The sequence below is a fragment of the Manduca sexta genome, chromosome 14 (genome assembly GCF_014839805.1).
Source record: "Manduca sexta isolate Smith_Timp_Sample1 chromosome 14, JHU_Msex_v1.0, whole genome shotgun sequence".
Classification (NCBI taxonomy): Eukaryota; Metazoa; Arthropoda; class Insecta; order Lepidoptera; family Sphingidae; genus Manduca; species Manduca sexta.
Genome location: NC_051128.1, coordinates 13,517,295 through 13,541,703, shown reverse-complemented (window position 1 = coordinate 13,541,703; position 24,409 = coordinate 13,517,295). Strand labels below are relative to the sequence as shown.

Below are 24,409 nucleotides of genomic sequence, written 5' to 3'. Positions count from 1 at the left end.
TTAAAATTGTGTCGTTTCCGAGCCATCCTGTTTGTGAAATGTACTGCGAGAATATTGCTATCTCAGTCGCGCGCGCGACGTTGTGCGATGGGAATTGTGTCGGAATGTTTTGTTTTCGTTCCGTCTCGCTCTTCACGGGAACCTGTTGTGAATGGAACGTATGGTTTGGTGGTTCGTGGGTGAAAGAAGGTGTCGGTTCGATTATTTTTAAGTTTGCGATATTTTTTTGTTTAGATTTGCGGTGTTTGTATAAAATCAGCTCTTAGATTTGATAAGAAAATCTATGGGGATTTTTTTCGACAATTATTTATACATAATAGCTTTTGGTTTTCCGGCTTTAATGTATCCGGAACTTGAGGAAAAAATAATGTTTCTAGAAATTCCCGAGAAACGACAACCCGGAAAAATAAATGCTTTCATCAAAAACAAAAAATACGTAATATGTTTTATTGTGAATATTGTACAGGGATTTTCAATTTCCATAATTGCGGTGACATCATTCTACAAACTTAACGGGATAATTGTGTTATGATGTTATATGTGAGTACTTATTACGTAGAAAACACCTACTTATTACTAATAAGTTCTGCTCCTGATTCTACCAACGTAAAAGGCGTCCCAAGATAAAACTCAAAGATATTTTTAAAATTAAAAAAAAATGTTTTTATATACATGTATCAACACAAGATCCAATCTTTTTTTTTTTATGTCCTAACATCACAATTTTCCGTATTCATATCAATATTTATTATAAAAACAATAATTTTCTCATTAATTAAAATATAAATCGAGTGAAGCTACTCTTTGCCCCTTATCCTGTATGTATGGGAATGCAACACCGAACGCACGCACATCAAGTACCACATTAACAGTTTTCCCACCCCGCCCAAACAAACCCCGTACTTCATGAATGGCTATAAAGCACAGAGTTTCTTTCAACCGGCACCTTGACGATTAAATAGCGTACTTCATGCCCATCGTAACGTAAAGGGAAGGTGGCCATAAAGTTGTGGGTTTTTTGTCACGGTTTAGTTGACACTAAAACTCGGTACTTCATATGGTGGGGTAAGTTGAGTTCTCACGATGTGTGGGAATGCATAAAGGTGCAAAGGGTTTTGATATAATGATACAGTACTGTATGAATTTGCGCAGTTATATTAATATAATTTCCTCATTGTAAAAGTTGCTAAGGTAGTAGACCATATAGTCTGAACAAAATGTTGTCTTAAATTTTTTTTTTTTTATTGCTACAGGTAAATATTAAAGCTACGGGTAGAAATGTAAATTACGAAGAAAATTATATCGAAAATATTACATTACTTGCAATTAAATATTTTAATGTACAAATTAAATTACCGTAAATATAACCTTATCTAAACTATAGCCATTAATTTACCTTCAATTTAAATTACAAGTTAAAATCCATTAACCACAAACCAACGAGCATTCTATGGGAAGAAAAGTGAAAACAATAAGCCAATGAAATAGGTCATCGACACACCCAGGTGTCCACATACCTTCGCTTTTAATATTCAATTAGAATAACGCTTTCTCCCACGGTACCGGGCAGTTATAACAACCTTAATAATTCATTTGACCTATCTATACGGACATCATCATGCATACATTTTTACCCTAACCTTTATTTTCACAACCGCAAATATAACTTTGTGGCGAGATAGTACAAAGTTATTAACACAGTCGTAGAAAACTTTATTGCAATAAACTAAGGTTCAAAATTAAGTAATATTGTAGTAAAATAACAAGGTTGTCATAATAAAACTGGAAAAAAGTACCGAAGTGTGACGAGTCTCCACGCGATCGCGTGATGGCTAATGAATGGTGAATAATTGTTCATATGTTGATGAGTTAACGGGGGTGGACAGTGGGAACTGAATCCCACGCGATGTATGCTGCTCTCATCAGTTTTTGGACCATTAATTAGCCTTGTTTGTGGCATTATAACTTTCCAAACTGAACTGATGTCTCAAATTATATTTTTTCGTAGTAACGAGGATTTATTGGAAATGGTGGTTTTAAAATGATTTATTACTCAGTTAGTCATTTTGTTGACGATTTTAAGGAAAGCATACATAGGTATTTCATCGTAAGGAGTTAGAATATAATCGGGTCAACCCTTGGCTGAAATTATATCTACAATTGCCTTTATAATCGTGCAAATTAACGACTATAAACAGCTGATTTAAATAAAAGATAATTAATATTGTCTCACACTTTTGGGTTCTTTCTCTTCGTCAAATTCCAATGAAACTACTACAGCCCCTTTTTGAATGAATCTCGGACAAAAAAGGCTCTTCGGTTATTGATAAAAACCGACGCAGTTGTTCAATCAGTCTTTTAAATGAATATGCATCATAACTTTGGATAATTAAAATTTCGGTAAGTAATAAAATGAGAACAGTGATACTTTTTTTCAACAGCAAACTATTTATTTGCGAAAATAAATAGGATAATAGAGTGGTGCAGGCAAGAAATGCGAGTGAAAAAGAGTGAAAGCTCACATGCTTAGTATCCATACGTTACCTAAATGCCTTATTGAAAATCACCGCTGCTGTATCAGTCGACTGCTACTTCAGTTAGAAGCTGAATAAAGGCTCATATTGTTGACATATATACTATATTTCTTGATATTATTATTAATGTTATACTATAATTTTCCAAATAATTAATCCTCCTTTCTTTACATTATAGAATTCCCATAGTTAAGATAGAACTGGAATGGTGTCATACGTGACGAACAAAAAGACTTCCGAGGAAGTTTCTCACATTTAATCCGTGACATCGTGTGAACTAGTTATAATACAAATCGTAGCGGACCCGCTTCCTTCCCGAGATTAAGGGATGCTTACAAAAACGAATGGGGTCGGAGTTGTTACAAGAAAGTTACCGTTCTCGGAGGGTCAGTCGCTTCTTTTGTGTGAAAATTAGCCAGGGATAGAGATAAAGATCATTAATTTCCGTTCGTTAAGGGTCCGGTTTGTGAAATTCTGCGTAAAACTGGTAAAATTAATATTAAGATTGATTTGGATAAGAAATTAGAATAAAGTCAGGTTTCTTAAATTCTGCGTAAAATTGATAAAACCAATTAAGATTTGTTTATATAAGAAAATGTAGAATACCAATTGTAGAGGTCCTTTAAAATTTATTATAGGGTTTTATGCTGCTAATTTAAATGCACTGAATCATTCTTCAATCATTAGAAAACTTTCAACAAGCTTCTATCGGATGATTAACTGTAATTTTGTCCAGTAAATTATTCCACATTCAGGATTTTATAATTGTACAATAAAACTAACTACATACCTATAACAAAAACAAGGAATAATCATTAAATTATATTTTTTATGCGGACAATGAAATCTCGACATTTTTTTGCATTCACACAAGGATTCCCACAGAAACAGGTGGTTATAAAAACAGTTCCCTTTGACTATCAACTCGTTTTTATTGAGATGAAAAAGCCATCGTATCCGGGGCTGGTTTCCGGGTCGCGGCGGACGCTTCAAAAAACTATTGTCCTGATTGATGGATAAATATTTATGCTGTTCACTTTATGACGCGAGAATTTTGGATTAATGAGGTTTTTATGACGATAGGGTTTAAACAATATGGGGAATGACCAGCAATAAACATTGTGCGAGAACTAAGGATAGATTTTTTTTTAATGTAGGTAGAGTTAAAGTTTTGTTTGTATAGTGTTTTTTTTTTATATTTTTTGCTTTGATTGACGAGATGAGCTTGCCGTTCGCCTGATCGTAAGTGATACGACCCCATAAACAGTAGAATCACCATCCAACACCTTGAATTACAATGTATTGTTTTGTATTCCACTGCGCTCGCCATCCTAAAACATGAGATGTTAAGTCTTATTATGTCCAGTAGTTACCTACACTACAATGTCCTTCAAACCGGAACACAACAGTGACTACATACTGCTGCTTGGCGACAGAAATGGACATTGCAGTGGTATCTACCAGGGGGACGCTCACATAGTAGAGACCTAATACCAGTTTTTTCAGAAAATTGCGGCCGTAGGCACGTTACACTTTGAATTTTCTAGCTACCGACATTAGACTTTATAAGACGTTTGTCCAATGTTAGCTTTTCCTATAAAAGGACATTTACAGCGATAACACTATTTACTATTAATACGTGATTCAAAGCATAGGAAATATCGTTTACTTAATCCATCAAAGCGAATTCAAACAAAAAAGTCTTAAATATATTACTTGTATAACCGAATATTTTATTATTCTTAAGAAAAATTGTGTGAGAATTAAAAAGCCACAATATTATGAATCAATCATAAAAATGTCCTTCCATGTAAACGCATTCCCACGGTGTGATGACAGGTGTTCCGCTGGGACCCCTTACTTCCTGCACAAGCGAATTCAGACCATACACAATCGTGTTATAGTTGAATTTATGAAGTTCAAGTTCTATCTAATCTATTTACATGTAATTGATACGGGTTAACTTCGAGTAATAGAATAGGGAAATTTAGTTTTCTTTTAGTTATACCTATTTAAAGGTAAGTCTGAATCAAGGCAAAAAAATACTTACTTACTTTCTGAATGAGCCCAGTTATACAATACAAAAACAGTATTATTTCTAAATAGCAAAAATTTTAAAACATTGAAAAAACATTTAGAGTAGTATGCAACAAAAAGAAATTACTTAGATTAACGGAGTACTAACTATACTAATCCTATTGTAAATCATTTCTCAGTACAAGAGAGCTTATTAAGTTCATTTTCGAGAAATAGATGTATCTTCGAATTTAAATCCATTGTTCACTGTCCGCGCTACCCGAGTGGAAAGTACAAATTGAAAAATGAAATCTGTAAATTGATTTAAAAATGTCAATATTTTCAACGACAATAAATATGTTAGGTACCTAATCTTATCACCCTCTGAGAGCGCCTAGATTATTATCTATAGACTAGAAATCAGTTATTATATCGTATTTACTAGGTCCTACGTGGAACAATAGTTATTAGTTCATTTAAGATTGGTATACTATTGAAGTCAGTCCGCCCCGTAATCACGACGGCTGCGGTCTTCGAAATGGGAAAAAATTATAGTATATAACCGCTATAAAATTCTATCTATATATTTCTAGTGGCGAAAGGTAAAATTTACCAAAAAGGAACCCGACACAACATTTAGGTACTAATATGCATAAATGCAGTCTGCAAATCGTTCTGAAATTCGTTTTCTATATAGAGGGAAGTCGACGGGAATCGGGTTATAAGGACCTTTCACTACTACTTACTTCAATTACGAATAAACTTTTAAAACTCCAAAAAAATAATGACCAAACATCCGAACGTAATCTCCGTCACTGACCCTTTATAAAAAATGCATCTTGTGGGAAATATTGGCGAAGGCATTTCTCAGTTCAAGCTATCCCCTTGGCAACGCACCTTGACGCCTTTGTTGCGGGCACAAAAGGCAAGATTACCGGTCCCTTTGTAAATAAATACCACTCGAACTTGTGGGAGTTATTGTTTATCACGCACCGTTTACAGCTTGACGTTGGGTTTGCGGCCGAAATGCGATTAATTAAAAAAAACTGTGCCTATAAAAATGAGTCAGTTTTTTTTAGAAGTTAATTACGTAGTACCACACCTATATATAAAAGGACTGTGGGTGCAACCGTAAAATTTTTCATTTATCTCAATAATTTATTTTTGCTAAACTCTTATTCCGGATAGTTTTATTTCGATTTTTTAACACCATTTACCTGTGTGCATTGTGCATATAGAACCGAATTCAGCAAGAATGAAATTTTTTAAAGAGCTATGTAAATACGGTGTGATTTTTAGATTTATTTATTCGTTGCTTTTGACGGTTTATTAGAACAAATATAGAATAACAAAAATCCCATCCAAATTTCATTAGTTTTTGAGAAAATCACGAACATACACACATATTAATCAAATACAAAACATTATTTTTAGAAATCGGTTGAAAAACGTTAGATTTAGGTATTGCAAAAAAAATAAACATTAATTTTGGATTTGAAAAAAAACCGAAACTGTAACAGTCAGTCACATAAATAGCTGAACAAATTTAAAGCTTTAAATCGCTTATTCACTTTTGTGTTCTTACCAATTTTTTTCTTTTCAAAAATAACGTTAAGGTTTACTTTCCTTCACACAAAGGAAATAAAAATTATAAACGCATAGAAGCGAATTGAGATTTAAATTTGTTTAACTACACATAATATGCTAACTGTACGTTTGTAAAATTTTACATGTCGCGACTATTGAAGAACCCATGAACCTATATATTAGGATTTCAAATCGACAGTCTGAAGGCAATCATTGTCTATGCATTGTAGCCTCTAAGCCACAAAGAAAAGAAAATCTTTGTATTCCGTCAAGACTATCAAAATCTCAGAATAGTAAAAAAAAAAACATTTTTATAAACAAACTTTTATTTAATATAACTGCTTTAAAATTCAGTTGCAAGATATCACCCGAACATACATACAAATTACAAACATTGAAAGTTAAATAAAGGCTTGTTATAAGTTCCATTAGCAAAAAATTTCAACTATGATATAAATGCATCTCTTTCTATCTCTAAGATAGTATAGTGAGCATCGGGTTTATGGTAATAGAAAAAGAAAACAAAGACACATCACGCTTTTATCCCTAAAGGGGTAGGTAGTGTTGTAACAAAAGGTGCAACCCAGTTTTTGCCATCGTATGTCCCATCCCATGATGGGATGGGGGCGAGTCTTAAATTTTAGACTGGGCTGTATTAGGCAGAAAAACCTAATATTAATATGCGCGACCCGGGATTCGAACCCGGGACCACATAATGGTGTCATATTAAGCACGTAATACAACTACGTCACCAAGACAATTTTAGGTAATAGAATATTGAAATATATGTAGGTACCAAGTAGATATGTAGATTTGTAGGTAGTTAAAAGTTGTGAATAAAAAACAAACTATTGCAATATCTATTTATTTTACTAACAATAGGTGATACATTGAAAATTATACACTAACAAAATATACCAGAATGTCAACGCGAGATTATAGTAATACTAGGAAATTGTATACAAAAACGTTCATTAACATTTTGTACTAACTTAAAATAAATGCGTAATAAATGCTATGTTAGTCTTCATTAAAATATATTTTCATTAAACATTGATTCATTATGTTTCTCAAGTAAAATATCGAATTATTTAAGCCTTTTTTCCAAGTTAAAACCTTTAAATGTTGTATTTTTAGACTAATTTTAAAATACATTCAAAGGGTGTTGCATAAAACAGGTATCATTTCAATAAAAACTACACTAAATTAGTGGTTAAAATATAAATACTTGGATCTATTTATGTCGCAATGTTGCTAACATTTGAAATAGAATAATTCAGTGAAAAGAAATGATCCAATAGCTTTTAAGTTATTAACGAATCAATGTATACACAAAAACCTAAGCTGCCATCATAACATCTTACATATACTATTGACTAACGCAGCGTACATTTTAATACAATGTACAGATAAAATATGGTAAATTTTGATTACAAATTTCCAAACAGCTAAATCTTTTTTACATATTCTAGTATTAATTAGTCTATTCTGTTAAACGCTAACTAACTTTTACTTCACTGGCACTAGACTATCACAGAATTGTTTTATGGGCGCACGACTAAAGAACTCAATATAATAACTAAAAGACCTCTAACTTGGCAATATTGGGTACTCATATGTATAGAATAATCATATTCAGATTTTTTGTTACTAATATTACTATAGCTTTCTTTGACTGATGCATAAAGGTGTTGACTGAGTCAGCTTACACTACCACTAATTAAAAGTAAATATGAAAATCAATAACATTTCACTATTTACATGTAAAGTAGATTAATATTTTGTACGCCCACATAATAAAGTTTTAAAAAAGGCACACGAATTAACACATTCTCATAACCAATGTCAGCAGTTAGAAAATATAAAATTACAGAAAAACGATACAATTAACATCCACGTAACGCGAACACATACAATAGTTTATAGATATAAGATTAAAAATAAACAACATACGTGAAACTATAAGTAGAAAGAAATTTACTATAGATACAAACAAAATGATGTAGGTAGATAAAATGCTTGCTTTAAATAACATTTCCGATAGAAACTAACTTTTATTTTAATTAGAGTATAAGGTAATCTTAGTAAAACTTAAAGAGAGTCATGACCCAAAACTAGTCGGTAAATAAAAAAAACAGTTAATTGACTTTACATTACAGTTTCGTTATTCAAGTCATACTATACAGATTCGCGAATTCAAATTAAAATTTTATCAATATTTTTCAGTTAATCTTTTTCCAAAATTTTGACCATAGATTCAAACCTATGTATAGTAATTATTAGTTGTTAAAATTATTAATTAATATAATATTACAATTGTACATTTAAGATTCAGTTTTTTTAATTCAATTTTATTATTTCAATATTTTGCCACCTCATTCATAAAATTTCTAAAGGGTGTTTCAACTAATAGGTATTTCGTTTTTAAATGAAAAAAAAAAAAACAATTTAGGAGATTTAAAACACAGAAATAATCATACGTAAGGCGGTATCGTGCATAAAATTAAAACAATAAGGAATTTTATTATTTGAAAAATTATTCAAAATTACAGATCTATAAAGATTTTCATTTATTCTAAAATATTTGTAAGTAGCCATACTTAGAAAATATTAATACAAACATCCATAAAGGATATCTCCACCCTATACTATGGTAAAACTATTACCATTTAAAATATCTAAATGCCTAAAGTACGTTAAATTTAAAACGAAAAATACATTTGTATGATTAATAGCATTTTTTTAAAACACTTCTTTGGACAAAGTGTAGGAAATTCACTTAATAATATTAATTTTTAATTAAAATTTTAAATAGTTAAGAGGTGGAGAATATGTAGAATATGTCTAAATTCTAGTTTTTATACTTTGGTTGTAGCCCACAGCCGCAAACACAACCATAATACACTAAAACGTCATGGCTACATATTTATTATATTTTAAAATTAAAAATAATTGCTTAAAGCTTAACGAAATACAGGCCATTATTCTCATTAAGTTACTATAATAATGAAACCGAAAAATCCAAAAATTATGAAGGTGAACTCTGAAAAAGCACCTCTTTGTATAATAAAAATATTTGTTAAAATGCAATGGAAACGAATGTATATTGTAACAGTTAATATATTTAACAAATATAGAGTAAATACACCAGCAGTGAACAATTAAGGACAAAAATGTTTTGAATGTTGGCCACTACCAATTTTATAACCGCATTGGTGTTCTGTTTTACAAATGCAAAGACAGATGTAATGAAAGCGCAAAATTTAAGATCATTAGCATGTAGAATAGCGGTATTATATCCACATACTTTAGCATCATATTAGCATCTTGCGAGGTACTTATAGTCATCTAAATGTTCCGCATTTTAATTAACAAAAAATAATGGGACACTGACTAGTTTCCTTGAATTACAGTATTTAATATTATTACTGGCCCACTACTGGTGCAGTTACCTTAGACAGTATTTTTCCTATTATGGAATAGTCATTTAATATGTTTATTACAAGAATGTCCCGATATGGTCACAACAGTGCAATTGGCAGTAATGCTTGTGCGGTCAGTCTTGGGAACAGTGACCATACGTTCAAAATGGGATTAGGCAATTTTAATATAAGTTTATAGTCAAAATGAAAACAGCTTTAATTTGCATGCCTTACTGGGATTATCAAAATCCGCTTGCTTTACGATTAGTCTCAAACTTGAGCCTCTTTTTTCAACTGGGTTATCTTCGATTAGGTTTTTATACTTTATGGAGAAAAACGTGGACAGACATTCCGCCTAAGGGCAATAATATACCGTCTTCTTTATATCTTGAAAAGAATTTATAACAATTTTTGATATACCAATTTATGAAACAGTACATCTAAAATTTTACATTTGCCGTTTTTTGTATCTAAAAATATCACTGGTCGTCAATGAAAAATATTTGATAAAATCACTGAGGCGGCGAGTCCGCGTTTCAACCTTCACTCCAGGAGTATAAACCCGTGTTCACATCGGCACATCGGCGACATACTCGATCCTGAAGAGCACGTCCATAAGGTCTTGTGCATGCAGCCAGCGCCAGGGGAGGGCTCGCGCACACCCCCCCACGCTTCCCACTCCGGCCCGCCGCGACACCGAATACAACACGCATATGGCACACATGAAGCAAACCACAGCGAAGACTTGGAACAGACACTTCACTGACTCCCTGGAATCACATACTGAACGATATAAGGATAAATGTCAACACGTGTAGCAGGGTTAGAGAAACTGCTACGTATACAGGGTGTGGATATAATGGTGGATTGTGTTTAAACTAATATATATAGGGTGGGATCAAATTTGTATATTTTATATGCAGGTACATATTAACTAAATACTTATTCTAATCGAGATAATAGAACCAAACTAGACATATTAGTTAATAGCTAATAGAAATTCTTTATAAAACTAATTGAAATAAAACTCAATTAATCAGTTATCTACACAAAATGGATAAATCATTTATCTACACAGAACAACATTTTTCATTCCTAAAACAACAATACTATTATTCACGAAATGAATAAGTTCTGTAATGTTGTCAACTACAATATAATGTGTAAATACGAATACTGACCAGAAGAACTTCTTGAGGCTCCGCTGCGAGCCCGCGAGGTTTCGCTGCTCGCACTCCGCGCACGGCGCGTCCGCCTGCGTCGACACCGACACTTGCTCTGGAACACAATCATACGTGAGGTTAAACATTTTACATGCGAGTTTAAGGTGTGATTGTTTGATTGGTGTGGATTTGTTGTAGTTAATACATTGAGGTCTTTCAGACTTTGGTATGGAATTATTGTCCTACTAATATTATAAATGTGAAAGTTTGTGAGGATGGATGTATGGATGTATGTTTGTTTCCCTTTCACGAAAAAACTACTGAACGGATTTGGATGAAACTTCACAGTAATTTTAGTTATACATCAGAATGACACATAGGCTATAATTTATAATGATTTTGTGTAATTTGGTCATAACATAACAAAAAAAAAATATCCCGGAACATCCTTCACGCGGGCGAATTCGCGAGCAAAAGCTAGTAATCTTTAATAAAAATATTGTGACTGTCTCGATGGTGTAGTTGTATTACGGTACGACTGCAGTGCTGAGGTCTCGGGTTCGATTCCCAGGTCAGGCAGTGATATTGAGTTTCTCTATTCAGTATCACCCTGAAGTCTGGAATTTGTACCTGATATGGTGATAGGCTCGCCCCATATGACATCATGGGACGCAATACGCACAACGAAAAGTGAGTGCACCAGCTGCACCTTCGTCTACCCCTTCAGGGATAAAAAGCATGAGTGAGTGTGTGTGATGTATTAAGCCAAATCAATACAGTTACACATTATCCATGTATGTATGTGTGATGTGTATACTTGGATCTATGGCCACCAGTAAACTGGTAAGAGATAAAACAGTAATATCACACGTACTAATTTCATATTTTCATTGCGTAAAATGTAAAATAAATAAAAAAGTACCAAACTGCAATAGAAACCTACCTTTCGAGAAACGCCTCATCAGGTTTAAATCAATATCTGATCTAAAGTGAAAAGTTTTCTTTGTTTTCTATCGACATTACGAAATAGCTACAACTATATACATTAAAATGGACAACACAACTAAAACGCCTGAATACAAACAACTAACTACATACTCGACTACAAAATCAACTCCTATTACACCTTCACCAATTACAAACACAATAATTCACAATTACCACACTGAGTTTGACATTCAGCGGAGCATTTCTCACAAATCAAACTATCGATCATACTCCTTTGTCTCTCGCACGATTGTTCCAGCAAATCTATTTTCGACTGTAACCCGTCCACGTAAGATTGTAGTATTTTATTCCTATCGTTCCCATCTTGTACGATCTCTTGCAACACATCCAGGTTATCTTCATACTTTACCAGTTCCGATTCTAAGTCCATTAGCGTACGTCGCGATTGTTTCACGTCCCTCTCCAATTTCGCCGTGTATTTATTCGCCTTCACGCATTCGAGACACGTAGAGCTATCGTGCACGTTATTGTTATTGGCATACGGTTCAATATCGGTCTGCATCGACTTAACATCGCAAAGTTTGTTTATGTCGATATTTTCAGTCTGAACGCCTACAGCTACGTATGATACGATCGATGTGTCGATATCGCAGATGCTTTCTGTCTTTTTATCGATATTAATTATGTTATGACGCGATATGTTACAGAAACTGAGGCGTATTTCATCGAACAATGACATGTTGGTGGCACGGCCTTGGTCTTCTTTTAGCGCATTTACGAATGACTCTTCGTCTAAGATCTGATGGTCTATAGAAATAAGGAAACATAGTTTGAAGTACTAACGGCTTGGGATAATAAACAAAAGGTTATTGGGCAAGAAGAGAAAACAGGAGATTGAATTAATTTAATTGCCAACAATGACTTTTGATGTACTTATATATTGTAAGGATAGCTTGGAAAATTTGTTGTTGCTGATTCAATACTAAAACATCACCAGTGAACACGTATGATACAATGATATCCTAATTTTCTGCAAGAACATATTATTTAATTTTCTATCGATAAAATCACGATTTATTATGTCGCCGATCGAGATTTTTATTAATTCACTCACTCACAAATGTAATACTTACCACTAGAGAATCTGCTGTCAGCATTAAGGCTGTCCAGTGCACTGAGCATCTGATCCTCGGTGTAGCTGATGTCGATGGAGCGGTCCATGCGCAGGTGCGTCTGGTTAGATTTGTTGAACACGTCCTTTAGTTCCATTTCTAACAGCACCTGTTGTTAAATTAGTTGTAAATTTTCTGGCAATTGGCAAAATATTAATTACATGCTTAATGCTAGTTATCGATATATTGTATGAGACTTATATGTCGATATTTTAAATACTACAAGCTAATTTTTTTTTCAGAATTTTGATTTTTATGGAATTGATAATTAGAAAATATTAATTATATGCTCAATGCTAGTTGTCGATATATTATATGAGACTTAAATGTCGATATTTTAAATACTTCAAGCTATTTTATTTCTGAATTTTGGTTTTTATTCCAAAGTTTTTGTTACGTTTTGTAAAACCTATTTACTAATCTTTATTATAAAAAAAAAACCGTATGCGTGTAAGCCGAGTTAAGGCGTTAACTAGTAAATAATAGTATTGTAGTTATTTTCTATTTAGTTTTTAAATATCGATATTTTTATAAGAGTTATCGATATCGATACCGTACAAAGAACATACGCTTCGAGATATCGATAAATTCAATACGTCCATATACCACATTGGAACGCTAAAAGCACCTATCAGCTGTTGGTAGAATATTTTATGTATCCGCCAGAATAGATAAAATATTCTACCAAACTGGTGAAGGATATCATAATCATCTCTAGTCAGTAGATACTCTATCTGGTACCCACTCTGCTTACCATCAGTTGTAGTGGGATCAGTACCATTTTTAAAAATCTACCTGTTTATGTCACTGACCTTTTCCTTAATCATCTGCTGCATGAATTCCTCCTGGTCCTGCAACCGCGCGGCGAGGTCGGCGTGGTCAGTCTTCAAGTTCTCATTCTCCTCCAGCAAGGCCGACTGGCGCGTCGCGTACATCTCGTTGATGCGGTGGCATTCGTCTTTGGATTTCGTCAGCAGCTCTTGGAGGGTTAGTTTCTGTAAATCAATGTATTAGCTGAATGTGTGGTGGAGGCTTTTATTAAAAACTTAAGGCACTTAGGCAGTTAATATTATATGTAGGTAATACAATAATTACTCGAGTATTTTTGTACTTTATATGGAGCTTCATTGAAATATTGAAGACTATTGCGAATTACAAGCCATTAGAAAATTTTAAAGAAAAAAGCGTCACCTACATCAGGAATGCGATAGCCGTTTTGAGAGCGACCCCAGTGCCTTTTATTGATTGATCTCGAAAATAGACCAATTGGTATAATATATTTTTGTACATGTTACCAACGACCAATTTATACTTGACATCGGATCATAGATTAGGATAGGGTTCGCTTATTAAAAATGGCCGTTCTACCCGAGTCTACAGCCTCCTCGTAGTCGCGCCGCACGTGCACTAGCGACATGTTCTCGTCGCGTAACAGTTACCTCAGTCTCTAGTGTTGCGACCTGTTCGTGCAGCACCCTCGCCCTCCGCTTGACGGCGTCGAGTTCGCGGCGCGCGTCGTGCAGCGCCTGCTCGCTGCCGCACAGCCGCTCGCACGCCTCCTCGTAGTCGCGCCGCACGTGGACTAGCGACATGTTCTCGTCGCGTAACAGTTACCTCAGTCTCTAGTGTTGCGACCTGTTCGTGCAGCACCCTCGCCCTCCGCTTGACGGCGTCGAGTTCGCGGCGCGCGTCGTGCAGCGCCTGCTCGCTGCCGCACAGCCGCTCGCACGCCTCCTCGTAGTCGCGCCGCACGTGGACTAGCGACATGTTCTCGTCGCGTAACAGTTACCTCAGTCTCTAGTGTTGCGACCTGTTCGTGCAGCACCCTCGCCCTCCGCTTGACGGCGTCGAGTTCGCGGCGCGCGTCGTGCAGCGCCTGCTCGCTGCCGCACAGCCGCTCGCACGCCTCCTCGTAGTCGCGCCGCACGTGGACTAGCGACATGTTCTCGTCGCGTAACAGTTACCTCAGTCTCTAGTGTTGCGACCTGTTCGTGCAGCACCCTCGCCCTCCGCTTGACGGCGTCGAGTTCGCGGCGCGCGTCGTGCAGCGCCTGCTCGCTGCCGCACAGCCGCTCGCACGCCTCCTCGTAGTCGCGCCGCACGTGGACTAGCGACATGTTCTCGTCGCGTAACAGTTACCTCAGTCTCTAGTGTTGCGACCTGTTCGTGCAGCACCCTCGCCCTCCGCTTGACGGCGTCGAGTTCGCGGCGCGCGTCGTGCAGCGCCTGCTCGCTGCCGCACAGCCGCTCGCACGCCTCCTCGTAGTCGCGCCGCACGTGGACTAGCGACATGTTCTCGTCGCGTAACCTGGCGAAAGAAAAAACGAGAATAAAGTCAATTACGTCTAGTGTCATTGATTTGTAGCATAGCGTGGTAGTAGTTGTTAGAAATAAAATGCCAGTGTATGGTAATTGAATTTACAACTTTCGACATAATTTAAATTGATTTACGAGTTAGATATTGAATATAGTGGAAATCGAATACTGTGATAGTTTAGCTGAGGTTTTGGATTACGTAAATATATTCAAATATTTAATGTATAGCTTATAATGTAATAAATATGGTCTATAATAGAAAATTAAAAATTTTGGTATCACAAAATTTTCACTAGTCAATATATAAAAGTTGTTGCTTCATCGACAAAATCACTGCCTTAAATCCGACGGTGCCTACGTTAAGTATCGAATCTGCAAAATTGCATTTTGCAGACTCAATACTACGCAAAGTATTGAATCTGGAAAATGCAATTTTGCAGATTCGATACTTTACGTAGGGACCGTCGAATCATTACATTGGATAAAATTTGGTCGGAGCTCGCGCGTTAACTGTACAGTAAAATTTTCCGAAAGGGAAGCCGGTACAACATATATGTACTATTACGCATAAATAGATATAAATTACGAAAGGGAAGCCGGTAGAACATATATGTACTATTACGCATATATAGATATAAATTACGAAAGGGAAGCCGGTACAACATATATGTACTATTACGCATATATAGATATAAATTACGAAAGGGAAGCCGGTTACACATACATGTACTATTACGCATATATAGATATAAATTACAAAAGGGAAGCCGGTACAACATATGTACTATTACGCATATATAGATATAAATTACGAAAGGGAAGCCGGTACAACATATATGTACTATTACGCATATATAGATATAAATTACGAAAGGGAAGCCGGTACAACATACATGTACTATTACGCATATATAGATATAAATTACAAAAGGGAAGCCGGTACAACATATGTACTATTACGCATATATAGATATAAATTACGAAAGGGAAGCCGGTACAACATATATGTACTATTACGCATAAATAGATATAAATTATGAAAGGGAAGCCGATAGGAATTGGGTTATATGGACCACTGCAGTGTACGTACATGTTGAGATGTGCCTTGAGCGAGTCGCGCTCGGCGGTGAGCGTGGCGAGCGCCTCCTCGTGCTGCTTGTCGGTGAACTCGAGCTGGCTGCGCAGCTGCGCCGCCAGGTGCGCCTTCTCGCGCAGCTCGCACTGCAGCTCCTCTAGCAGTTGGAATCCTGGTACACACGACACTGCTTAGTAAACAAGTTTTTTTTAAATTTTTTTTTATTATATTGTTATATTTGTACGGTTAGTTGCATCCACTGGCTGTTATAAATATCGTGTCACTTAGTAAATAAAGGGAGTACGATTCCAGCAATCTGACGTTTCACTGAAGTCCTAGCGCGTATACGTAACAACATGATACACAAGCGTAATTAATGCTAGAGGCGTTCTGCCCCATTTAGCCTTTAGGTGGTCCAGGGATAAACGGAGACTGGTGTGAAACATAATAACAAAAAATTATACTGCATTCAAAAAACATTAATAACAAAAAAAAATTACCATTAAACACTAATTTTGGAGTTGCTGTTTAATTAAATTGCTAGTTAACCTGGATAAATAATGAACAAATATACGAAAACAAAAGGACTAATCTGGAATCCTTTCAAATAAAAAAAGTAATTTTACAAATGGTAAATAAATGACTGATTTTTGAGGTGACAAACATAAAAACAAAGTAAGAACAAGAAAGTGGGCTCAAAAATTATAGTATTAGACGTTAAATCTAACAATGTCGAGAAGTGAAACTGCACTAGCTTAATGCTAACCAGTTAATGTGAAAACCTAAGCCGTAGATTATAAAATGACAACCAGTGTTGTTTTGACACGAATGACTAACGTCTATGATAACATCTAGAATCTAGATTTCCGTGATAAAATATAATGCATCTTAGTAACTACACAATAAGGTCATTAAACTAACCACTAGACGACACACTAAAATAATAGCATAATACAAATTTAATTAACCTAATAACACAAAAGCCACCGTCATTCCTATTTTTGGGCCAACCTCTCATGTTGGTGTACATTATTTGTAATTATATTATTTGGATTATAAAATACACATGTCTAATGACGTCATTGTATAAAAAAAAACTCACCATCTGTAGATATTCCCGAGTCGGAATCTTGCGGAGTCTGTCCAGTCTTCAGGTTAAAACTGCAATCGATATTTTTTTATTAAAAGAAAAGTTTATTAGCTAACAGAGGTTCCCATTGCCGTTCTAACTGCAATTGCTATTGCTAGTCCAAATACCGTCTTAAATGAAGGAAAATCTTAAAAAGAGTTAGGGGAAAATTAAAGAGAGTTCACGTGTGTTTTAATTTAATTGCGAGGTGATTCAAGTCTTTTGAAACTGGGGACATTGGTCTTAGCAGCACGTCCCTTCCTTTCCTTTTTCTTTGATCAAGATTTATTAGATTTACTCCGGTAAAAACTTTTATGCTGATGCCGCCAGCGTTATTCAAAATGTGAAATATAGATTGTAATATATTTATATTTTCTACACTATTCAGTGGTAGTGTACATTGCCTTCTTAGTCTACTATTATCTATTAGTGGCGAAAGATGAAATTTTTCGAAAGGTAACCCAAAACAACATAATATGTATACTAATGCTCTCGCCGGGACCTACATTTTGCCTGCTTACTTTTTAATATAATTAGATATAAACAACCAGAGTAAAAAGTTGTGTCTGTCTGTAACAATTTTTGGCGCTATGTAACACTATGATATTTTCTATTGTATATTGTATCACTTTTATATACTTTTGTTTTCTCTTTCTTCCGTGTTTAATCATGCCACTTGGAGTAGCTAAATATTTGTTATGATCTGTATTGATACGTTATACCGGGTACCAGCAGAATTACCAGCGTTTTGCTCCTTGGAGCAAAGCATATTGCTGAGCTGGGGCCCGATTGCGGCTGCAATATCTCACAAATGGATATGTACTTACTTGTCTATGTTATATCTTAAGTTATACTGTGTGTTAATTGTAGCCTAAATAAACTTTTTTATCTATCTATCTATCTAATATGCATAAATGCGGTCTGCAAATCTTTCTAATGATAATTAAATTCTACATAAAGGGAAGCCGGCAGGAATCGGATTATATGAACCCCTTGCCACTGCTATACATATCGCACGTTGAAAGCAAAAGAGGCATTATGCGAAATTTGACGGTATTGAGTTAGAACGACATTAATTGTCGCTGACGACTGGACACGGACTGGATTAATGTGTTTATATTTAACGGACAAACACAAAACTTAAAAGTATGAAGAGACACTTGTGACATCTAGTAATACCCTAAGTGACCTATTAAGAAATGGATCTTTGGATATTATGACGTGGTTTTTTCTGCAGATTTCAAATGTCGCTCTAACTCAGTACCGTCAAATTTCGTATAATGCCACTTTTGTTTACAACGTGCGATATTATATTGACTGTAAACTTGGATTTCATATACAGTGGAAAGAATATCAAAATCCGCACAATATCGCAAATCCGAATACGTTGATATTTATTTTATTCTACATGTATTATTAAACACAATTCTTAGAATTCATACATTCTTCCATGGAAAACTACGCAACAACAAATGCAAAAACATATTTATGAAACATTATCATTCACACATACATGACCTAAATCAATAATGCAGCTCCGTGTCAACATGCCGCTAGGGTTGTCAAATCGATATATATATATATATGTATCGATAGAAAATACTTCAATGGGCGTGAGTTATAATTTTTATATTAAAGCAATTCTTACATTTTACAAATAAGAGCTTTTACTGTTCTATGTTTACTTCGATTAATTTCTACAAGGTAAATTAAATAACAAGGTTTTAAAGAATATAAAAATATTAAATAAAAATCGATCTGCTTTAAAAACACAAATTAGTACAAATAAAAAAAACGTAGATAAAGTTGGTATTTTGACAACATGTGCTATCAAGAAAAGAAACACGACAATCTGAAAACCCTACAACGGACATGTGTACACAATATGTTTGATATCACAAGCTGAACAAACAGACTTGTACCTCTCATCAAGATCCACTTTGGTCTTCTGACTTTCGCTGTATTTGTGCAGCGCCTTCGCTAGTTTGGTCACATTTATCTCTGGATTACTCTGCTCCGGGTCCAATAGTGATTTTAGAAAGTTGTATTCAGACCTGTGGACAAAATTGTTCCATAAGAGCTGGTGTAGCCGAGAGTAATCCTTGTGTATACTGCAATATCTACAGTCAGCCACAAAAGTAGCTTAACATATTCAAAACGCTTCTACTCAATCAATCAATTGAAATAATTTTTTTTCTTTCACTACTGGTGGTAGGTCTCCCATATATGGGAGTCCGTGGGTAGCTACCACCGCAATATCTATTTCTGCCGCCAAGCAGCAGTGTGTAGTCACTGCTGTGTTCAGGTTTGAAGGGCTTAGGGCAATGTAGCCAGTGTAACTACTGAGCATAATAAGACTTAACATCTCATGTCTCAGGATGGCGAGCGCAGTGGAATACCAAACAATATTTTGTGGTTCAGGGTGTTCGATGGTGTTTTTACTGTTTATGCGCGGTCCTATCGATTATATATGTTACTACGTGACCTTTATCAGGGTGTAAATAGGGCAAAGAAGATGGTAAGTCATTGATGTGAGTTGCTATTGGTATCTCTAATTAGCCACACTGTCAAGGAGTTCTGGACGAAGGAAGGGGACAATAATTAGAATTTTAGGAATGTAAATAAATTAGTTATACAGGAACTGCAGATGCAATAATTGCGCATCTGCTTACCCCATAGTAGATTCATCGTATTTACATATACATTACAGTACTTTCGAAATATATTGTGTCTTGATTCACTTATATTATTTCATTTGCATGTTAATGGATCGCGCAACTTCATTATTACGCAACGGCCCTAAAGTAACCTACGTACGTAGGGGTGCCTACCTACTATATGCAGGGGCGTAACTACCGCCGTATCAGCTGTATTAGTGACACGGGGCCCCTGAGCTTTGGGGACCCTCTTGGCACATACCTACATTAAACTAAGCGGGTGCCCAAAAGTTCGTACTGCCCTGAAGAGCTCTCTACAAGTATAGATATAAGGGCCCTCAATGGTAAGCTAGGCTACTGATATGTTACGGTTTTCACAATTTATGATGCATAACGAAAATTGCAATTCTTCCCTAACCGTTTTTTAGTCATTACATTGAATGAAGTACGTCAATACAAATTAATTAAAATATATTTTCAAGAATTGATAACCAAAATGTGAATTACAATATATACATGACCAATTAATGACCATTAATCATTTAAAATGAAATGATTTGTGACGACCGTAAAATAAAATTTGTTGTGAATATGTACATTTAAATAACTTATGAAATGATATTATACTCGAATGAGATATCTGTAAGTAAAATACATTTTGTAGATAATGGAAACTATGAGACATTCAACCTCAACTATAATAGATAGAATGCATTAAAGTTTGCTTTGCTGCGGGAACCGAACCAGTACCGGTTCATTACCTAGTAGGCTCATCTCTAAATAAGCTACGGAAGCTGATCGTAGCTCATAGTAGAGCGATAGTTAATCTTTTTGTTCTGCCAGTAGTTAGCTATCTCTTAAAGCTCCTGTAATCCCAAAATTCTCTTCAAAGGCTATTAAAATTGGCGTTAGCTATATCTCGTGATTCATCATATCTTTGTATGTTACTTCTTGTGCCATCGCAAGATAATTTTAAGTGTCCACATGTTGAGGAAGAACACATTTGGTTTAGTTATATGACTGGCTAACAATTTACATTCAGACAATCCAATCCTATGCAAATGATATGAATAAAGCCACATCTATCAAAAACTTAAAATATCCAAGCTTAGAACATGTACAAGCCGCTTCTAAAGACAGTATTGGTAAATCAGACAGCCTCCCGTGAGAGCTGTGGGCAATGACTAGATTAAACCAGAGTGGGCGGAATTTTTCCTACTCTGATACCTGGATCTGGGCATTGAGACTCCCAAGTATAATGTAACTCTTGGTATCCGTGTAAGGCATGCACATCTGTGTGCTCAGGATTGTGTGTCTGTGTGTATTAATTAATTAAAATAAAAAGAAGTCACCATTTCAAACAATCCAATGCTTCATACATTAACTGCGTACATATAAACTATAAATAGAAGCTCATAAACTAACTGTTTATGTTGGAACAAGGATGTTAAAGCAATTATGTTACATACATCATCAGTTTCATAGCCTTGACCACGTGAAATGCAGTGACAATCTATTTTTCAAGAAAACTTGCAGTTCCAAAACACCCACCCACAAAACAAATAGATTGAATTTAATGCTTATTTTTTAAAAGGGGAACTGCAAAGTGCCCCCGCTGCACCTGATAGTTCAGATAGAATATTGACTGACGAGAGGTGATTACTTCTTGACAGTCAATAAAATGATGATGGCCTGTTGCTTTGACTTGATGATTGAAGTGCCTAATTTTATTATCTGCTGCATAATGATTACTGTGCATTATGATTAAACTAATGGGAGACTTTGTGCAATGGACTTTATAAGGCATTTTACAAGATTGCTGAGCATAATTGCTTCATGCCCCTTGCAAGCCCAAGGTTTCCTTGAAATGCGTGACCCTTAGTAGTTGTCCACATCCTAAGGCCACCACAGAATACAGAGGCTACTCTGAATGTATTGTTTATTTTGGATAAAGTTCTAGCATAATTTACAGTTATTAATTTCTTTCATAGTTCACCTGCATGAAAAACTATTCCCACAATTAGTCTCAATATGGACTTTAGGTTTAAAAAATGAGGTAATTAAGGACTTAGTTTATCTTTGTACCAGATTTCATACAAATCTGTTTTGCAGTTTTAGTGTTTACTTCTAACAAACATTCAAACATCTTTGCAAACATTTGCAGACTTATGAGTATCCATTTATACTTGGACTAGATGGACTTCAATTTTGTAAATTTTTTATGAATTTTGGTTTCATTTTTTAATTATAGTTAAGATAAAAGAACTGGATATATTTTATATAAAATGCCTCAAACAATGTTTAATTGACGAAAAAGTCACATTCTCTAATAAGCAACAAAAAAAATTTCACATGAGACAATTTGTGACCGTTAAAAGGTCAAGTTAGATTAGAGAGGTCACAGTTTCAACACAATTATCAATTCTAACATCTAACGGTCTGTATTAAAGACCATAGTTTCTTTTAAGTTAAATCTGTAGAGAATGGCAACTATACTAGTATTTTTTTATAGTACCTATGCAAGTCTTTCAGTGGCTACAGTGGCTACAAGGGTAGTAAGCATTCACCGTTAACGGAGAAAATATATTATTTAATTTTGTTTTATGTAAGTTATTCAGAACCCAAGTTTATTTAACATTATATATTTTTTTAACAAAACCAATACACGGTATGGAATATAATTTTCACAAAATTACAATTTTTTGTTTTGTTTATTGAATTGGGTCAGAGAGGGGGGGTGAGGTTCCCTGTTTGATATGAATCTCGGTCCAGATTTATTATGTTTATGGATGGTGAGAACTTTCCATTAAATAACACACCTGATTATCACTCAAATTTCCTCATAATTTTTAGAGCCTTAGCTTATAAATAACTTTTGAGTAACTATAGAAAAAACTATTATAATTCCATTCACACAATATCCCACTTAGGAGGTATGCGTTATAGCTTTTTCAATGTCAACATCGCACCGCATACCAAATGAATTTGGCCATTACAAGAATAGTTAATGAATTAGGCACACTTTATGGTACATTACTGGTTTAAAAACATGCAAGGAATGAAAATATAATTGTTATGTTGGATTGAATTATGTGCGTAACATTTAGAAACACTGCGGAGTATAAATAACATAGTATTCATGGTATAAGATACTGTTTATAAATAAAATGTGACCTAAATCTATTTTGAAAATACAACAAGTGGAAATACACGAAAGGCGGAAGCGTCAAAACAATGTTTAGAGAAGCGATAGTTTAAAATATAGTTATAAATCGTCACTTACTTGTTAGTCTTGACGAAGGGCGCAAACTTATCCATCAATGCTTCTACGTGCAGCGCACCCGAGCTCTGTGCACCACAATACTCAAATATTTGGAGTGCCGTCACGTAATACTCTGTAAAACAACTCTATAATTAGTAAAAATGGGAATAACTAGCACACCAACGCGACGCTGTAATAATAACTTGGTAAATACCATCAGTGCTCGCTGATTCTCGAGACAGATTCATCGTCATCACTGCAAACTCACTTTATAAAGATATTACAGTATTTATTAGCTATTACGCGTGTATCATATCATGCATGTGCGTTAACCGTCACAATTGTTTGTTTTTAACAAGCTAAATAAATTCGTTAGTCGTTACGCTAGAACGGAATACATAAATAGCCGGCCAATAAAACCGTTTCAACTTTAACAGAATTAGTGAAGTGCGCTATGTTTTACAAAATCGATTTAAGTATCGATTAAAATAAAGCAGAGCTGATTTTAACAAATAAAACAATTTTTTATTTTAAATATTTTCCAAGATAAATTGTTTCAACAAACATCTATTTCAGATTATCGTAAGTGATAATAATCAAACAATTCTGTACAAATCTCAAAATATACTTAAAATAGTCAGTGGGTACGTGTAGATAGATGGTGGTCTAATTACCCGTTGATTCACAATAACCTAAAGTCACAAATTCCTTCAGGAAGTCGAGCATAAAGGTACCCATATTTTTATTTAACAATGAGTAAGGTGATCTTTGTACGATATTTTCCCTAAAGCTAAAATGAAAAGGGCTTAAACGGGCTTTATGACACGAGCTTTAAGAGGTAGCCTAAATGGCAACTGAACGCCAAACGAAATAGATTAAATGGCGACCGGTCGTCATACGGAATTTTAGCCACCCCGATATCCTTCAAGATTTAATTTTGAATATGACATAATCTGCCAACACCGGTAATAAATTTAGTACTTAAGTATAATGAAACATATTTTACGTAATCCGGGGGACAAGACGACAATTTTAAAGTTTGCAAATGCGAATTTAATATTAAATTATGTATTTCAAATACTAAATGTTTTAAAAAATAACCTAGATTAAGGTTCTTAATTGCATACT

General features: G+C 34.9%; 1 protein-coding gene across 2 annotated transcripts; it reads right to left on the bottom strand.

Annotated features, from left to right (window-relative positions):
- Positions 1–6,986: 6,986 nt before the first annotated feature.
- On the bottom strand, positions 6,987–23,729 carry LOC115439854 (myosin-11). Of its 2 annotated transcripts, none has more exons than XM_037438531.1 (11): positions 23,496–23,729; positions 23,303–23,414; positions 19,285–19,416; positions 17,336–17,394; positions 16,249–16,405; positions 14,982–15,150; positions 13,655–13,837; positions 12,804–12,951; positions 11,884–12,477; positions 10,741–10,837; positions 6,987–10,329 (listed from the first exon to the last, which is right to left on the bottom strand). In XM_037438531.1, exons 1-11 carry the CDS (start codon positions 23,533–23,535, stop codon positions 10,128–10,130), a joined length of 1,893 nt encoding a protein of 630 aa, XP_037294428.1. In that variant the 5' UTR covers positions 23,536–23,729; the 3' UTR covers positions 6,987–10,127. The 2 variants fall into 2 exon arrangements, with proteins under 2 accessions (XP_037294428.1, XP_037294429.1); XM_037438532.1 differs by having other exon boundaries at positions 10,234–10,342.
- Between the last annotated feature and the right edge of the window lie 680 nt (positions 23,730–24,409).